At 37.3% G+C, this 17388-nt stretch overlaps 1 protein-coding gene across 4 annotated transcripts in view; it reads left to right on the top strand.

Moving 5' to 3' along the window:
* G3BP1 (G3BP stress granule assembly factor 1) overlaps positions 1-17388 on the top strand; it is a 40249-nt gene that overhangs the window by 14659 nt on the left and 8202 nt on the right. For all 4 annotated transcript variants that reach the window (XM_003362783.5, XM_005599274.4, XM_014730562.3 and 1 more), the window contains exons 2-11: positions 3735-3847; positions 6196-6277; positions 6753-6926; positions 9419-9509; positions 10443-10536; positions 11806-12007; positions 13272-13373; positions 14295-14406; positions 14618-14746; positions 15142-15251. In XM_003362783.5, coding sequence (XP_003362831.1) covers positions 3753-3847; positions 6196-6277; positions 6753-6926; positions 9419-9509; positions 10443-10536; positions 11806-12007; positions 13272-13373; positions 14295-14406; positions 14618-14746; positions 15142-15251 — 1191 coding nt within the window. In that variant the 5' untranslated portion in view covers positions 3735-3752. The remainder of the gene's footprint in view (positions 1-3734; positions 3848-6195; positions 6278-6752; positions 6927-9418; positions 9510-10442; positions 10537-11805; positions 12008-13271; positions 13374-14294; positions 14407-14617; positions 14747-15141; positions 15252-17388) is intronic.

Here is a 17388-nt window from a genome sequence, read left to right as displayed (position 1 = left end):
TTTGGATATTTTTGCCAATCTGATGGGTGTAAGGTGATAGCTTAGTGTAGTTTTGATTTGTATTTCCCTGTGGTTCCCCTGTGGTCCTTTCCAGTCAGTTCTCTCTCAGGCAGCTACTTTCTGATTGCTAGCACCTTAGGAGAGTTTTCTCTTTGGCCTTTTCTTACTGATTAAAGAAACAATGTTGTATGTACTGTCTTAATCTAAGTTCTGGAAAATCTGGCAGTTCAACCTGACAGACGAATGGATGATCAGAATTCCATTTTCCTTATATAAAGTTCTAACCTTCTTTTGTGTGAGAATGTTGAATGAAAGAAAACTTTTTATTCCTCATGTGTCAGACAGTGTTAAGTTTTGAGGCTAGAAAGTTACATGTAAGAAATGGTGTCTATTAAGAAATTTAACATTTAGGAAGAAGCTTGCATTCTTTCAGAATGTTTTATCTGACCATGACTAATGTAGAATCCTTGAAGCCCTTGGCTACTTTTTTTTTTTAAGATTTTATTTTTCCTTTTTTCTCCCCAAAGCCCCATGGTACATAGCTGTGTATCTTTAGTTGTTGGTCCTTCCAGCTGTGGCATGTGGCATGCTGCCTCAGCGTGACTTGATGAGCAGTGCCGTGTCCGCGCCCAGGATTTGAACTGGCGAAACCCTGGGCCCCCGAAGTGGAGTGTGTGAATGTAACCACTCGGCCACGCATGGGGCCAGCCCCGGCCCTTGGCTATTTTAATTTAGGAATTTGTCCTTTTTTTTTTTTTACACGTGAAGCAATATAGTTTCTTTTTAATTAAAATGCTGTATTTAGTCACATAGAAAATGATTTTTTTCTTTTTTTCCAGTTTTATTGAGATGTAGTTGACAGGAATATTATTTTCAAATAGTGCTATTACTTTGCTCGAGCTCGTTGGCCAGTATTTATTAAGGAAGAGCTTAAAGGAGAGACTGAAGACCTAGAGCTTCTACTTGATGGAACTAGATAGAGCTTGTAGTGTAAATATAAGCCTTGGGAGGCTCCGATGACTGACAGTGCAACTTGTAACTTTAGTATAGAGGATTGAAAATTGGGTTTCAACATAGCTGTTGTATGTTTCTGAAGTTGACAATTTCAGCCCAAAATAATGTATCATCTGTTGAGAAAGTTAAAAAATGCTCATTGAGGACCTAGTTTGCAAAGTATTCAATTATGTTAAACTAATAAAATTAATATTTGGACAGTTGGTGAATGATACAGACTTTCTGGACAAGCTTCCGAATTATAACAGTTAGGAAGAATCCACAAACGAGATGAAGATGAATATAGGATATAAATATGTCTTGATTTTATGGCAATGACTTGAAATAAAATATTAATGATAATGGTGTAATCAGACCAATAATGACCTTTTTGAAATTCTTTTTAATTTGAATTATCTAGGTAATCTCAAAGGGAAAAGAGAAGTTCTAGAGGTGGTCTGTAAATTTTAATATTTTTTACCTTTGATATGTAACCTAGAGGATTTTCATCATTTGCATAGAAGATTGGGTGTGACAAGTAGTATTGGATAAAATGTTTAGACATTATATCATGAGAAGACTACTTGGCAGAATCAAAGGATGCAGTTAGGTTGATGTTATTAGCCTAGTTAATGATGCCATTTTTAATGTTGACTGGGGAATAAGAGCACATGGTACTGAAGACATTAGCAAGAGCTAGAGTAAAAAGGTAGAGTAAAAAGATAGGACTTTACTTAGTGTGTTTTCTTCTTCTGATTTGTCCTATCATGAAGGTTCCCTTTAAGTTGCTTTTTATATTGTGGACATATTGTATATTTTGTATTAAGACAGAAGCAAAACTTTCTTTTTTTTTTTTTTTTTTTAAAGATTTTATTTTTTCCTTTTTCTCCCCAAAGCCCCCCGGTACATAGTTGTGTATTCTTCGTTGTGGGTTCTTCTAGTTGTGGCATGTGGGACGCTGCCTCAGCGTGGTCTGATGAGCAGTGCCATGTCCGCGCCCAGGATTTGAACCAACGAAACACTGGGCCGCCTGCAGCGGAGCGCACGAACTTAACCACTCGGCCACGGGGCCAGCCCCAGAAGCAAAACTTTCTGTTCACCCTCTTTATATGTTAGAAAATATGTATGTGCAACTTAATGGAATAAAAATTATAATATAATAATATAAATAATATAAAAAATTATATTATCAGTTTCTGAGGTATCGGGAGACCTGTCTTCCATTTCTGAAGCCAGTTGTGAGATGACATTGGATTTTTCCTTTTATCTGAGATTGGGTCAGATGTTAGTGGTTTTCGAAGAGAATAGCTAAGCCCTTTTAAGAAAGGGAATTTATGTAGGGACTCTAATATATAAGAAAGTGCAGTTGCTCTGGTTTTTGTAATCTTAAAACTCAGAAACCGTAGGCTAGATAACTGTTAAGATCCTCTGATGTCCAGCTGTAATCTTATGAAGTTATGAAGAGTCTAGAATCAATAAGAACATCTGCAACTATCTTTTTTTGGACCAAGAGCCAGGGGAAAAATACACACAGCAGTTTCTCCTTCTGCCTACTTTAAGTGCATTAGTTTAAGACTTAGGATCCAGATTCTTGTTACTGCCCTCCTCATAACCATGCCTGCAGGCAAATTCTTGTTTCGTAGGGCTGAGATGCTATTCCATTTCGAGTAGTGGCTGTAATTTGGGGAAAAGGGAGAACAAGTCTTGAACTAATTTGTTAGATTCTGGTGAAACAAGTGGTCAATGGGACAGATATTCAAGAATAATACAGAAATGCGCTGTATGAGGATAAACGTATATCTACGGATTACTTCTGCAGGATTTGACCAAACAAACTCAATCCTTTTTGCCCATTTTTTAAGAATACTGAAATGCAGTTTGTCTCCTTTTCTTTCACACTGGGATTAATCTGTACGGATCCCTCTGTGCGCCTTTATGTTTAAGTTCAGGATGATTGTTCTCCTCGAACGAGGAGCTGGATTTTCTTATGCTAAATACTCAGAAAGTGCTGACAGTAATTAAGGACTTATTGTATGTCAGGTCCTTTCTTAGCACTCAAAAGTGCTAACTTTAAGTTACCTTGATAATTTTGAGGTGGTAGGGATTATTTGTTGAGTAAAAACGTCTTATTTGTTAACGTGTACCCATTTTATTTTCAGATTCTTTTTGGTCCCTATATGAAATAAACTAAGCATATTTAGAATTGTTAGTTTTTGTGGTTTCTTTTTTAAAGATATTAAAATTTCTCTGATTTAGTTTGACTAAAAATGTGATAGTATGTACCTGTATGTCAAAGCTATATTTTTTTGTTTGATTATCACCCTTGAATCTAGTATTGTAAATAAAGATACGTTTGTAATCTTACAGCTGGAACACTCTTAATTGGGTTTAGTAACTTAGGAAAATTATGGTAGGATGCGTATTAGAAATACTTGGAGGTTCTTATTTTGGTTTAAGAAAATTGAATGTTGGGAATAATGATGAATTGATTCTTCGTAGTGATTTTTTTCCTACTGTTCATCTGATGCAGTCAGTTTAAATGTATAAAATCTCACCTGGTCTCTGTAGGTTTTGTTTGTTCTTATAATGTGTATTTCTTTTTAAAACCAAGAACTGCTGAAATGATCTTATCTTCCTTTGAGTTGGTTTTAGTAAGTGATTCAGTCTTCTTCCCTGCCACTTTCTCCCCTTGTTCTTTGTCTTTCAGGTTGAACACATTTGGTTTTTCTTTTTCCCGTCAGGTTGAATTGACCAAAGCAATGGTGATGGAGAAGCCTAGTCCCCTGCTGGTCGGGCGGGAATTTGTGAGGCAGTATTACACGCTGCTGAACCAGGCCCCAGACATGCTACACAGGTAAGACTTTTTTTTCCCTCCTGCATCATCTAATGCTGTTTTTAGTGTGTGAGTACTTATCCTTGACGTTCTTTTATTCATCACACACCTTGTAGGATTGTTGCATAATAGTGCTTTGTACCTAGGTACCAGTAAATGATGGCTGTTAAAATTATATAATAATTTAAACACATATTATTAAAAAATTAGATTGTTACCTAAGCTTATACATTATTAGAAAAATAATGCCTGAAAATGTAATGTGTAATCATACATTTGTTTTTTGTTTTTGGAGAATCATGAATTATTTAGTAAGAAGATAGTGAAGATTCAAGATTGTTAAAACTGTAATAACATACTTTTGTGTTGATATGCTTTAAAAAATTGGGATATCTTTTTAGTAAAAATGGCACGTTTGTTGTCAATTAAAACAGATGTATGAAATAAACATGGAAGTCTCTAGTAAAACCATGCTAACAGTTTTTCTATTTATATGTAAAAAATTTTAATATACTGTCTTTTAGCTTTTTTACTTGATAATCAGGCTCTTATGAGAGTGGTACATATATCACATTAATTTTAGTATCAACAAAGTTTTTGTTTTATAGAGAGAGATAGTATACTTTATTTAGTCTCCTAATGATGCATACGTTGCTCTCATTTCCTCTTAGAAACAATGCTGCATTATACAAAACTCTTAAGTCTATTTATATGGACTTATTAGAATAATTTTTTAGAAATTCCAAAATATGTATTTGCTGGACCAGAACTATTTTTTGCCTCTATACTTTGACTGGCTTGTTTATTGGGTAAGACATGATTATTAGGTAAGAAAGAAAATTTTGTAAATTCGTCTTGAGTCCTGTTGCTCTAAAAATGGAAAATCTCTTTTTTAAGGTTTTACAATTTCCTAAACACTTTCACCTGTTTCCTCTTACTCTTTACAAAAACCTGTTAGTAAGGTATTATAGGAGAGTTAACTTCGTTTTGCAGATGAAGATGCAAGGGGTTAAAAGTTTGCTGGTATTCACATGACTATTAAGTGATAGAACAAACCTCCAAATTATTTTTCTTTTCCTTTTTGTTGAGTTTTATGTAAAAATTTTATTCTCTGCCCTTAGATAAATTTGGAATTTAAAAAGGAGTGGGGAACCGGCCCCGTGGCCGAGTGGTTAAGTTCTCATGCTCTGATTTGGCTGCCCAGGGTTTCGCTGGTTCACATACTGGGCGCGGACATGGCACCGCTCATCTGGCCATGCTGAGGTGGCGTCCCACATGTCACAACTACAAGGACCCACAACTAAAATATACAACTACGCACTGGGGGGATTTGGGAAGAAAAAGCAGGAAAAAAAAAAAAGAAGATTGGCAACAGTTGTTAGCTCAGGTGCCACTCAAAAAAAAAAAGTGGGAATTGAAAGAAACCAACCAAATGCATTAATATATTTATTGTCAATATTATTTATTGATTCTAAATCAAAACGTGAAAAAAGGTTTTTTACATTTCATCTCTGAGGTACATCTTAGATGCAATGAAAAGTGGCTTAGCCAGCAGTGAACTGATTCACTGGCTGACGTGGAGCCCTTTTAATAACTTTGAAAGTTGAAACGTAGACTTGGGCTTCTCTTGGGTCTAGATCTGTCCCCTTTTTAGGGGGCACAGGCAGAATCAGGATGTAGAATGACGTGTATGGGCTCACTTGTGAAAAATTGTTTATCTGGAGTACAGATATCACGGTATCCTAATAGTGGTTATCCCTGGATTGGAGCGTTTCTGGTGTGTGTGTGTGGCTTTCCCAATCTAATATTATTGTAGTGAAAACAAAGGTGTTGAGGATATAGATGAATTAAAGCTATGGAGTATTAAAGTCTGAAGCTCTTATGTGCCAGCAAAAATTGTTAAAGACTGCTCCTAAAACCCACTTGCATGAGTTACTGCGTTTTTAAGGGAGTTCTTCACGTGCATTCTCAGATATAAAAGGACTCTCCAAGTCTATGAAGAGTATAGATATCCTCATCTGTGTCAAAACTGCCTGTTTTCTTGAGTGAAAACAGGAACTTCTGTTTTATTTTTAAATGGTCATCTGACGTGAACTACAAGATCCTTCCCAGCGTGATCATCCTACCCTGAGACCTGAGACTTGTGACTTGTAAAAATAAGTGTTCTGCCTCGTTGACCAACTCCATTCCCATTCAGCAAATGTTGACTGACATGTAGGGGCTGGATGTGTGATTACATACAAAGATGGAAAAACACATTCCTGCCTCCGAGAGTCTGCCGGGGAGGCAGATAGGTTCCAGACATGAAAAATAAGTACGTGGTCTGAGGGTACTTGATGATAACAAGCAAGTTATCTTCCTCTTTACAGATTTTATGGAAAGAACTCTTCTTATGTCCATGGGGGATTGGATTCAAATGGGAAGCCTGCGGATGCGGTCTATGGACAGAAAGTAAGCGTACCAAGCTTTATGTAGGCTGTTAAGCAGCTAGAAAATAACCCATAAAATTGAGTGGGATATGTCCTTAATAGATTTACTGATATTTAAAGATCAAATTTCTCAACTTTTTAGAAATTGAGATATTCAGTAACTATTTGATTAATATAATCATTGAGAAGTTTATGATACCACATTTGCTCATTTTTTCTTCTGTATTCGGAAGTTGTTTTATGTTAGGAGATAACTGGTTTTTGTATGGGGAAGATCTGTTGTACACATTTCTTAGGTATATGTTAATTCAGGACAATTATTTTAAAAGGCTCAAGGTAGTCTCTGGAAATGTACTGTATTAAGACAAATTGGAGTAGGGTCTTTGTAGTTTGTAATTTAAACATGCAAATTCTCTTTACCTGTGTTGTGTTAGAAAGTTTTTTTTGTTGGAGGTTGTATAAATTTTAGGGCATTAATTCTTGTCTCAATTTCCTAGGAAATCCATAGGAAAGTGATGTCACAAAACTTCACCAATTGCCACACTAAGATTCGCCATGTTGATGCTCATGCCACTCTGAATGATGGTGTGGTGGTCCAGGTGATGGGGTTGCTCTCTAACAACAACCAGGCTTTGAGGAGATTCATGCAGACATTTGTCCTTGCTCCTGAGGTATGAAGGAAAAAACAGTGAAACGTTGTGCATATCTATAAAAATTGTTCATTTTGAAATTTGAAACTTACAGAAAAGTTGGAATAGCACAGTAACTCCCACATACTCCTTACCTAGAGCCACTATCAACATTTTTTACACGTTTATAATTCTTTTTTTATTTGTCTATCATTTATAATTCTAAACTGTTTGAAAGGAAGTTGGAGACATCATGCCTAGTCGTCCTCAAATACTTAAGTGATCGTTTCCTAAGAATAAGGAATTATCTTCCACAGCCATGGTGCAGTTAACCAAATTCAAGAAGTATCGGTATAACAGTTATCACTCTACAGTCTATATTTAAATTTTGATAATTGTCCAAATAATGTCCTTCATAGTAATTTTTTCCCCCGGTTCAAGATTCAATCCAAGATTATACAATGCTTATAGCAGTTACGTCTCTTTAGTCTCTTTTACTCTGCAGTAATTCCTTAGTCTTTTGTTTTCCCGGCGTTGGTGTTTTTGAAGAGCACTCAAGTTGCTTTGTGGAGCACTGCAGTGTGAACTGTCTTATATTTCCTTGTGATTAGGCAGGTTCTACACGTGTGTGTGTCTTTCAGTGTCTCACACTATGGAGGCACTAGATGTCATTTAGTCCTGTTACTAGTGATGTTAACTTTGATCACTTACTTAAGGTGATGGTTACCAGGTTTTGCCACTGTAAAGTTAGTATTTTTCCTTTTCTTATTAGTAAGTAAATCGTGGGTGATTTTTTGAGACTATGCACATATTTTGTTCTTCATCAAACTTGACTAGTTTTGGCATTCTTTGATGTTTCTTGCCAGAATCAGCTGCTACTCTGATGGTTACAGGTGGTGATTATCTATTTCTATCATTCTGTGTTTATTAGTTGGTATTCTGCTGTAAAGGACTTTGCTTTCTCCTATCTATTATCACTCATGGAGTCTTTGATTATTTAGTGGATTTAATTCATTACTAACTTTATACTGATGTCTAAAATGTCCCAGATCTGGTAATTGTGAACCCCTTCCAGCTGGCTTCTGTGTTTTCTTTTTAGTTTTTGAGCACTTTTGTAACTTTCTGGCACAAGACGATTCAGGCTCCTCTTGTCCTGCCCCAGCTATCTCTGCCCCTGCCCCTGCCCCAGCCCCATTCTGGAGTCCGCTGTTTCTTCAGGGGGCCCTGGTTCTTCGTAGTTATCATGCTTATCCTGAAAGGACCACAGGTTTATGTTGAATAATTGCATTTGGACTGTCTTCTTGACTCGTCCAGATTGAAAAAAGTCAGGAAGCCTAGCTGTAAGCGTCTAAACGTGGCTCAATAAGGTCTTGCTGATTAAATGTTTTCTCTAGCATTACTCTTAAGATAACTTGCTGTTTAGGATAGTGTATCTAAAACCCCTATGATTTTACTGTTAGAATATAAAATTGCTTGATTGTCGATTTGAAAAATTACGTGAAGTTACTTTAGTCATGATTTTTAGAGCAAAGCTTAGATTATCTGCAGCATAAAACTAGTGATGGTCTTCTAAATACGCAAGGAATCATGTGGGATAGAATTGCCAATTATAAGGTTACTTATAGTTCTTTTTTTCCTTTAAAGAGAAGAATCTAACGTTACCTTGGTATAATGCAGTGTTACGTAAACTGTCTCATTTAATAGTCAAAGCTCTAAGGTATATGTTGGTATCCCTGCTTTTAAAGATAAGGAAACAGCCTTAGAAATTGAATAACTACTAAATGACATGGTTGGATTTAGACTCAGGTGTGTCTTATGCTTCAGTAGGCACCCCTTTTCAGCTACATTGCCCTTCTGTGCTTGGATACAGATTTAGGGAATTTATTTTTATTTAATTTATTTTTTTTTCCTTGCTAAAGCCTCAGCACATAGTTGTATATTCTGGTTCTAAGTCCTTCGTGTTCTTCTATGTGAGCTGCTGCAAGAGCGTGGCTACTGACAGACAAGTGGTGTTGTTCTGTGCCTAGGACCAAACCCAGGCAACTGAAATAAGAGTGCACTGAACTTGGACTGCTAGGCCATTAGGGCTGGCTCAAGGGAATTTTAAATATCTATTGCAGTTGGCAATAGGTATGTATTATTCAAGAAATGATTTGAGGTGTGGAGTCTTACATACTTAGAGCTTTATCAATTTTTAGGTATCCCTCTGGTGGTATTTTAAGCAAGCAATATATTTGAGTGTAGTTTTTAACGCCATAATGTAGAGCAGGGTTTTTCCATCTTGGTGCTGTTAACATTTTTGGCCAAATAATTCTTTGTTGTGGCTGGCTGTCCTGTGCATTGTATGGTGTTTAGCAGCATCTCTGCTCTCTACTCAGTAGTTGTCAGTTGCATTCCCTGATGTGAAAATTGAAATTGCCAAATGTCTCTGGGGAGAGGGGTGTAGTGTTGCCCCCAGTTGAGAGTCTCTGGTGTCAAGTGGTTTGGCTTTTTAAGAGTCTGCTGAATAAATGAAAACTTTGTTGGTGTTGCAGGGCTCTGTTGCAAATAAGTTCTACGTTCACAATGATATCTTCAGATACCAAGATGAGGTCTTTGGTGGCTTTGTCACTGAGCCTCAGGAGGGTAAGTTACTTGTGTAAATTTTTATTGATGGCACCAGATTGACCTGAAGAGAATATGGGTTTCTTGAATGTTTTCATTATACTCTGTGTTCTGCATTAATAATTTCTAATTGTTAAGACATATGGAGGGTCTAAATTTTTAACCTACTTTAAGCTAACAGGTTAGCCGGCTTCATCAATATTGGTAGAAGACAAAACTCCTCAGTCAGTAGAGGGTTATTCCTCACAGCAACAATAGTGGCATTTTTGCCGCAGTTACCATAGTACCCCATTGAACAAGTCCAGATGATATCTGCACTGAAGTGGGGTGCATTACAAGAGTGGGGAACCCTAAGTTTAGGGAACCTAAATCTTTTATAAATCTGCCCTTTGCTTTAGAGGGAGACACTATTTTCCAAGGCAATTTGCTGTATACAAACGTTCTTAAAAGATAGTCTGGAACAAAGGGATGCCATTGCCTCAATTGTAAGATGTGCAGAAACACGAGAGACCCAAGGAAAGTTGTCTCTAAACAAATAGTTGTTGGTATTTCAGTGTTTTTAATCTGGCTGAGAAGATTCTAAGTGCTTTGTATAACTATGTAATACAACAGCCTTATAGATAAGTTCTTTTGAGGTACTGTTTCCAGTTAATCGATTAGAGCACTGGGATGCAGAGAAGGAGTTTGCTGGATGTCATATAGTTAGTTAGATGGTAGAGCCTGTATTGGATTACTGACAGTATGACCTCAGACTCCACGTTCTTAACCCAAACACTGCAGTAGCCTTAATTCTGTCCTTGAAGCCTATCCCATGATTTTACTAAATTGCCCTGTTTTCTTTATTTTTTATATATGCGTGCTTTTATTTTGCCTTTTTGATCATGATGAACGTTATGAAAGTGAATATATTTGTGAAGTAAACACAAATTACTTTAAATTTCTTTTCTCACTTAGAATCAGAGGAAGAAGTAGAGGAACCTGAAGAGAGACAGCAGACACCTGAGGTGGTACCTGATGACTCTGGAACTTTCTATGATCAGACTGTCAGGTAAGGAAAACTTTGTTCGTCTGTCCAGAGCTGCATGAGAATTTTGGTTGTCTAGTCTTTCCCTTTGTTGAATGGTAGTCGTATATTATCAGAATCACCTCAGAAAATAATGATGATTTCCCAGAAGAAAGGTTTTGCTTTGGTATTCCTGAGCTAACAAAAATATATAGCTTATTTAATATAGAGTGCACTATGAGGACTACTTAAATACTATCATCAGTTGCTTTTTGGTTTAGTTTTTCTCTTGGCGGAAGTTAAAAATAGATTTGGGGTTTCTTACCAAGTATTTAGCACATCTCGGCATTGCATTAAGTGCTTTGGGGGGAAGATAAAGTGTACAAGGACTTATTGAGAGATCAGGCAAAATTGATAGAAATTCAGACATGAGTTAAGCAGGAATAAGAATTTTATTGTCTGCGTTAATTTATGAATGTGTGATTGTATCTTTGGCTTTTTTTTTTTTTTATCTGCAGCTGGAACAGAAATGTGTTTGATAGGAATAGAAAATAATATTTTTTTGTTGCCGTGTGATACCCTTAACGTTAATGTTCAGTGCCTAAAGGATGTTCTCAAATGTTTGTCAAGGTGTATTGATGAGTTAACCACATTACTCACCTGAGTTGCTGGTTGAAAATGAAGATTTATTGTCCCGCCACAAACCTACCGAATTAGAATTCCAGGGGGAAAAACACCTGCAGCTTTGAGAAACGTTCTGTGATTTATGTGGAAGTTTAAGAATCTTAACTAATGTCTTCTTTCTCCAAAATGTCTTATGTATTTTTATTTATTATGCGAGGTTTTTTTGGTGGTAAAAACCGCATAACATAAAACTTACCTTCTTAACCATTTTTAAGTGCACAAATAGTTATGCAACAGATCTCTAGAACTTTCGTCTTGTGGAACTGAAACTATACCTTTTGAACAACTCTCCTTTTCTCCCTCCCCACAGCCTATTAGAGTTTTGTGATAAGTGATAGGTAAATTGTAATGGTTTGAGGATTCTAACTGAGAAACAATGGTTTGGTTCCTTTTAATCTATTTTGATGCTATTGCTTATCAAAATTTACCAAATCTGACTGCAGTTAAGGTTTGCTTATTGAGTGCTTTTCTAAAATATCTTCTTTTAATACTCAGATGTGTAATTCTTAGATCTTCTTTGGAGGAAGGGAGCTGTTTTTGGGTTCAGGTCTCTATAGTTAATAGGTACTTGGGAATTTCTTGGTAAGTCAATGGAAGCAGAATGATACTTCTCAAATTTTCCTGTGAAAGCAATGACTTAGAAGAACATTTAGAGGAACCTGTTGCTGAACCAGAACCTGATCCTGAACCAGAGCCGGAGCAAGAGCCTGTATCGGAAATTCAAGAGGAAAAGTCTGAGCCCGTATTGGAAGAAACTGTTCCTGAGGATGCTCAGAAGAGTTCTTCTCCAGCACCTGCAGACATAGCTCAGACAGTGCAGGAAGACTTGAGGGTATGCAACATGTTCTCATGTTTGTTCTATTTCTAGTTTATTTTTGAAAAATCTCTCTTCTCCTTTATTATTGTTTGGTTGACTTTTGCAGGTGTATTTTTATATTGGTGGTTTGGGGAAATTTTTTACATATTGAGCCAGGCCTTGGATGAGAAGTAAGATGTGTATTGTGTTATAATATCAAAAGTAACTTTTTTTCCCTCTAAGAAAACTTTAAAACTTTTAGACTAGAAATTTCAGGTGCTATTTTATCACCATATCAGCAACCCCTCATCTTTTTAATCTTTCATCTTTCAAATTGCAAATTACTAGATGCTTGTTGTAACAAACAAGTGATAATGTATCTTTAAAAAGAAATAACATAGCACAACAGACTTTCCTGCCTTTTTCTATGAAATCTGATAGAACTGCTGAAATATAACTGCTTTTCCAGTTAGAATACCTGATTTCAAAAGTTTGAAGCTTTTCAGTTACTCTTCCTCAGTCATGTCAGGATGATGTTAACAGAACTCACGACCTTTACAGTTGATGCTCCTGAAGTAGTATGTTTTGGTGCTGTCTTTATGGGGGCAGGGTTCTTACATGGTTATTTGTTTAACAGCTGAATCAAGTGCCTGTGTCCTAGGCATTGTTCTAGATTTGGGAACTCTAGGTAAAGCAGATGGGGGTCTTGGTCTCTGGCAGCTAGTAGGTGAATAGGAAGGAAATGGTGCAATGACATTAGCTTGCAGGTGGAAAAGTACGTTGGCTGGATTGAGAATGGATGGCCAGTTAGGTGGCTATTATGGTAATCCTGGTGAGAGAAGCTATCTTGGATTAGGGTCGTGGCAGTGGAGATGGAAAGAAGATAATTAAGAGGCAAATAACAGGATTTGGTGATTTTGATAAGGATTGAAAAAATGTTCAGGATAATTGTGAAGTTAGTGTAACTGGGTTGATCTTTGCATCATAGATTAGGGGAAACGTAGGAAGAGCTGGTTTTTGAGGAGAGAGAATTTTCTTTGATTTATAAACTTGAGATTGAGTAACAGTAGCTTCTTAGATGCTAAGCATCTCATACTTTGCTGGTACTTGATGATTAGTCCTAAGGGATATTAGCACTAAATTTGTAAGTAGGGGAAAAGGGAATCTCAAGATACTTGTAAGCTCCATCCTATTTATGAAAATGGGATGCATATATTATGTACAAGAAATCAAAAGCTAATAGCTTTTATATTGTTTTGATGTATGGTGTAATCAACTAATGTTGGTGGTGTTCCCTTAGACATATTCTTGGGCATCTGTGACCAGTAAGAACCTTCCACCCAGTGGAGCTGTTCCAGTTACTGGGATACCACCTCATGTTGTTAAAGTACCAGCTTCACAGGTGAGTTTCTACTTAAGCTTGTATATTAGCAAATTTACCTGTATTTCATATAATGTTGTTTCACAGAGGTTTAGAGAATGGGGGAACTGGTATATAGGGCAGAGGAGAAGGGTACAAAGTGGTGTTTCTTTTGTTTGCTGAGGAAGATTCATCCTGAGCTAACATCCTTTGCCAGTCTTCCTCTTTTTTTTCTTTTTTTTTTTTAAACTTTTTTTTTTTTTAAAAGATTTTATTTTTTTCCTTTTTATCCCCAAAGCCCCCCGGTACATAGTTGTATATTCTTAGTTGTGGGTCCTTCTAGTTGTGGCATGTGGGACGCTGCCTCAGCGTGGTCTGATGAGCAGTGCCATGTCCGCGCCCAGGATTCGAACCAACGAAACACTGGGCCGCCTGCAGCGGAGCGCTGGAACTTAACCACTCGGCCACGGGGCCAGCCCCTCCTTTTTTTCTTTTTTAAGTGGGCCACTGCCACAGCATGGCTGCTAACAGACAAGTGGTGTAAGTTTGTGCCTGGGATCCAAATCTGGGCTGCTAAGTGGACTGCACTGAGCTTAACCACTAGGTTAAGCCCCAAAAGTCATTTTCTGTTTGTTTTTGTTGTTTTGTGAGGTGGATTGTCCCTGAGCTAACATCGGCACCAATCTTCTTCTATTTTGTATGTGGGATGCCACCACAGCATGGCTTGATGAGTGGTGTGTAGGTCTGCGCCTGGGATGCGAACCTGTGAACCCCAGGCCGCTGAAGCAGAGCGCACGAACTTAACCACTACCAGGCCAGCCCCCCAAAGTGGTTTTTAATGATTTTTTTTTTGTGAGAGAATTGTCATTTTCTAGTTTAAACTTTATTGTTAGCTAAGAAACTTTACAAGAAAAAAGGTAAGCTTGCTTTGTTTTTACACAAAAGTTAACATATATTTTTCAGCCTCGTCCGGAGTCTAAGCCTGAATCTCAGATTCCACCACAGAGGCCTCAGAGGGATCAAAGAGTGCGAGAACAACGAATAAATATTCCTCCCCAGAGGGGACCTAGACCAAGTAAGAGCTCAGAAGGGTCACTTCTGTAGTTTGGGGGATTTTGAGGTGAGAGCTTGTATTTTGGGGGCAGTTGTTTGTGTACTTAAACAAAAAATATTGTAGAGTTGATAGAATTACCTGTATTTGGGATGAAGAGAAAACTATTGCATGGACCAGTCACTGCAAGATGTCGTCTTTCTGTGTTTCATTGCTGTTTTTGTTTCTTCTTAAGTCCGTGAGGCTGGTGAGCAAGGTGATGTTGAACCCCGAAGAATTGTGAGACACCCTGACAGTCACCAGCTCTTCATTGGCAACCTGCCTCATGAGGTGGACAAATCGGAGCTTAAAGATTTCTTTCAAAGTAGGTTATTGAGTTTTAAACACTAGATTCATCTAAGGCAGCGCTGTCTAGTGGAAATAGAAGAGGAACCAAATGTATAATTTCAAGTTTTCTAGTAATCACATTTTAAACAGTAACTAAAGAATTTAACTTTAATAATTTATTTAACTCAGTGTGTCCGAAAACATTATCATTTCAACATGTAAAAATGTATAAGAGATATTTTACATTTTTTTATACCAAGTCTTTGAAATCCTGTGTATATTTTACACTTAATGGCACATCTTCTTCTGGACTACCACATTTCAAGTGCTCTGTAGCCATGTGTGACTAGTGGTTATTGTATTCGATACTGCGTGCGTAATATTTAAAGGGAATGTTTTATTAAGTTATTTGAGAATTTGTTTCACTTGCAGATTATGGGAATGTGGTGGAGCTGCGCATTAACAGTGGTGGGAAATTACCCAACTTTGGTTTTGTTGTGTTTGATGATTCTGAGCCTGTTCAGAAGGTCCTTAGCAACAGGGTAAGCAGTTTTTCATCTTGATTTTTTTTTTTTAAATGAGTGTGTGTGTCTTGGTTCTCTGAATCTGTTCATCCTTATAACTGTGTTTTCTTATATGTAAAGTGTAATTTATTGCAACATGTTTTGATAATAAATTCCATCATGTTTGACTGTTATTATTAAAAGACCTGCTTGGGACTTTAGCGAAACAAAACTTCTGTCTGAATAACATAGTTTTTGAATAAGTGAGTGATGAGAATGAAATAACTAATAGTTACCAGTGCACTGAGATTTATACAAATTCCTTTCCGTGGTGGGGGCTTCTGGTGTAGAAGATGAAATACGATGTTCCTTTTAGCTAAGATAACTTAGAGAGTCAGTTTTACCTTGGGCAGTCCTGGTATATAACTGTTGTCTGAGATATAACTGTGAGGAGCTTCTCCTTTTGCTATGTAAGTTGTCTGGGTTTGGAGTCTCCCTGCCTGGAACAACTTTTATTAACAGTACTCTTACAAACATGAGTACTTTCTAATGATAGAGGGATTTGTAAAATCGGAATCTTACTACTGTGTGGTTCCTACAGAACTCTTCCCTTCCCTCACGTCTTTGATTAGCAAAAACACTTTCTGTAGTAGCAGTGGTAGCAGCAGCAGCAGCAGCAGTAGTAGTAGAAGAGAAGAACAAAGGTATAAATATTGTTAATTTACTGAGATGGGTGTTGGATTTTTAGAACCTCACTTTTTAAAAAAATTGAGGTGAAATTCACGTAACAAAATTAACCATTTTAAAGTGTACAGTTCATTGGCATCTAATACACTTTGTTGTGCAACCATCACCTATTAGTTATAAAACATTTTCCTCAAAAGAAAGCCCTTTACCCGTTAAGCTGTCCCTCCCTGTATCTTCTCTCCCCAGCCCCTGGCAACCACTAATCTGCTTTCAGTCTCTGCAAATTAAAACTACACATTTTACTGACCAGGTGATTAGACTAGAAATGTTGTAGATCATTATTTGCCAGAGGTTTTCCAGAACCTCTGATGTTCTCCAGAATGTTAGAGGATATTGCAAATTTTCATTGTTGTGGTCCTAACATCATGTGAGCCTTAATCTGCAGATGGGCAGTATCTTTCAAACTGTTTGACCACTATTTTTGTGAAGCATCTCCTGCAAAACATTGACAAATGAGGAGAGGAAAGTGGCTTATTTCACGAGGTCACAGAATACCAAACCCAGAGATGTCCAGTAGGCTTTGTGGAAAAATCCATCATGCAATAGGTCCAGTGGCCAAGCTTTTGGTGTAGCATTGAATTCATACTTCCTTTGAGGGTATGATAGTCCCAATGAGCCAAACGAGGGCAGACCTGATAACTGGCTTCCTGGTGAATTGTCCAAGATAAGGGGGTGTTTCATGCAATGCATGTGGGTGAGCCATGTCATCTTTATGCATGAGAATTGTTGGAGGTGAATTTCCTCCGAAAGGGACTGGGAATATGTCTGGTACCATTTTTCATTCAGATTGCTTCTACCCTTCTCATGACTTCTCAGAGATGTCTTCCGTAACTACCTTTTAAAACATACCCAGCCCCACCCTCTCTCCCCTTATCTTTCAGACTTTAGTAGGGTTTCGTTTTTTCCATTGTATCTAGAACACTGCCTGGAACAGTGCTTCAGATTAATGTGTGTGAAGTGATTTATATAGTGTGTATATAAAAAATATATAATTATTTATGATATTTATGTTGTGTTAAATATTTATAAGTGTACTGATATAAATACATATTTAATCAGAATTTAAAATATATCTTAGAATTAGAGCTCAAAAGAGCCCTCTCCGCTTGGAAACTTTCAGATCACTCCCTTGTATTTTGGGAACTTGACGTGTAGCTTGCCTTTCCTGCATCACGCTGTATTGGTAGGAGTGTCCCTACTCCCCACGGTAGTTTTTATCAGTTCAGAAGTAGCTTATTGTAAGACTGAGAACCATGGTGTTTGACATGCTGTGGTGTGGCGCAGTGGTTCAGAGCTTACACTTCCCAGTCAGGAAGCCTTGGTTTATGTTCCTTTTCCGTCACTCACTAGCCTTGTGAGCGTGGGGTAAGTTCCTTAACCTCCTTGGCCCTGAGTTTGCTGGTCTTTAAAATAGGTGTAATAATAACCC

The sequence above is a fragment of the Equus caballus genome, chromosome 14 (assembly GCF_041296265.1).
Source record: "Equus caballus isolate H_3958 breed thoroughbred chromosome 14, TB-T2T, whole genome shotgun sequence".
Taxonomy (NCBI): Eukaryota; Metazoa; Chordata; class Mammalia; order Perissodactyla; family Equidae; genus Equus; species Equus caballus.
This window is presented reverse-complemented; position numbering and strand designations above follow the sequence as displayed.